We start from the raw sequence: 2,021 nt of genomic DNA, 5'->3' as shown, positions 1-2,021 counted from the left end.
TCTGGCTAAGGGAACGTCTCGGATTCGAACCGGAGCCGTTACGCTGCACACCCAGACCGCTGTGCACGTGGCTGAGCTGCTGACCCAGGTATTCATATTATACATAATAATAATAATAAAACTTTATTTGTATAGCACCTTTCATGACATGAAATGCAGCTCAAAGTGCTATACAGAGCAATGAGAAAAAAAGAGAAGTAAGGCATAAACATTAAAAAACAAGCAGTAATGCAATACAGTGAGGACATGAATAACAAAAAATAAAAGATCAATTAAAAGCAATGTTGTAGAAGTGGGTCTTGAGCTGTGCTTTAAAAATGTCTACAGAGGCTGCCTGACGAAGGTACAGTAGAAGCAAAAAGCTGCTTCCCCGTATTTTTTAGTTGCCATTTTTTTAAGCAAAGCGAGCAGGCCAGCAGTGGAAGACCTTAGGGGGCGGTTTGGGACATATTTAGGCAGGCAGTCATGTAGGTAGGAAGGTGCGAGACCATTGAGAGCTTTATAGACAAGTAAAATAATTTTAAAATCAATCCAAAAACAACCGGAAGCCAGTGCAGTGAAGCCAAAACTGGAGTAATATGTTCTCTCAACTTTGTTCTAGTTAAAACTCTGGCTGCTGCATTTTGGACAAGTTGTAATCTGTCAGTTGTTTTCTTAGGCAGTCCAGAAAAAGGTGCATTGCTGTAATCAAGCCGAGAAAAAACAAAGGCGTGGATTAGCGTTTTTGCATCGTCCAAGGACAAATAGGCTCTGATTTGTGCAATATTTCTAAGGTGAAAAAAGGCAATCTTGGTAACATGATTAATGTGTGAATTAAAATTCAATTCAGAATCAATAATGACCCCCAGGTTCTTTACTGTACTGTTACTTTCTACAGTCAGGTTGCCAAGTCTGCTTATTATTGATTTTTTTCTGCTCACTAGAACATGACCCAGGTATTAGTATTAATATTATACACGACCCAGGTATTAATATCTAACCCTAACCCTGACCCAGGTATAATACTGACCCAGGTATTAGTATTAATATTATACATGTAACACTTCCTGTATTTTTACGCCAGGTTTACGATCACTTCCTGTGTTTTTAGGCCAGGTTTACGATCACTTCCTGTGAAGACGAGCCTGGATGTAACATCATCGAATGCCAGGGGTCAGGGGTCACCAACACTCACCTGTAGCCACGCCCCCTGCCAACACTGGACCGTTTCATTGGCTGTTTCAAGCCCCTCCCACCTTCATTCACCCCAGGGTTTGTGCCTGTACAAAACTGTCAAAAAGATGAAAAACTGTCAAACGATTCAAAACTGTAAAAAAGATGAAAAACTGTCAAACGATTCAAAACTTTCAAAAAGATGAAAAACTGTCAAACGATTCAAAACTTTCAAAAAGATGAAAAACTGTCAAACGATGAAAAACTGTCAAACGATGAAAAACTGTCAAACGATGAAAAACTGTCAAAAAGATGAAAAACTGTCAAAAGATGAAAAACTGTCAAAACATTCATAGCTGTTAAAAAATTACTGTAAGAGATAAAAAATGAAAATATTCAAAGTTGTTAGATTGTTTGCTTTGTTTTTTATTCAGCGTGATGTTTTGAACTAATGTTAAAATATTGTCCTGTTTATCTAAGAATTGTCTGTGTCCTGTTATAGCTTTAATGTGCATATGTATGTATGGGTCGCTATCCAACCCTAGGGTAGGTACCCTCACATGTTCTCCCCGTGTCCCCTAGGGTAGGTACCCTCACATGTTCTCCCTGTGTCCCCTAGGGTAGGTACCCTCACATGTTCTCCCCGTGTCCCCTAGGGTAGGTACCCTCACATGTTCTCCCCGTGTCCCCTAGGGTAGGTACCCTCACATGTTCTCCCCGTGTCCCCCTAGGGTAGGTACCCTCACATGTTCTCCCTGTGTCCCCTAGGGTAGGTACCCTCACATGTTCTCCCCGTGTCCCCTAGGGTAGGTACCCTCACATGTTCTCCCCGTGTCCCCTAGGGTAGGTACCCTCACATGTTCTCCCCG

The 2,021-nt window shown here is 41.4% G+C and overlaps 1 protein-coding gene across 1 annotated transcript in view; it reads left to right on the top strand.

Annotated features, from left to right (window-relative positions):
• rtca (RNA 3'-terminal phosphate cyclase) overlaps nt 1-1,512 on the top strand; it is a 9,780-nt gene extending 8,268 nt beyond the window's left edge. Inside the window, exons 10-11 of the mRNA XM_080770886.1 lie at nt 1-88; nt 1,091-1,512. The exon at nt 1-88 is cut by the window's left edge and continues 17 nt beyond it. Of these exons, the coding sequence (XP_080627012.1) occupies nt 1-88; nt 1,091-1,180 (178 nt within the window). The 3' untranslated portion in view covers nt 1,181-1,512. The remainder of the gene's footprint in view (nt 89-1,090) is intronic.
• Nucleotides 1,513-2,021: the final 509 nt, after the last annotated feature.

This window comes from Protomyctophum bolini, assembly GCF_963924005.1.
Source record: "Protomyctophum bolini genome assembly, chromosome: 8".
NCBI lineage: Eukaryota > Metazoa > Chordata > Actinopteri > Myctophiformes > Myctophidae > Protomyctophum > Protomyctophum bolini.
Note: the sequence above shows the minus strand (reverse complement) of the source record. Positions and strands in the feature narration are given on the sequence as shown.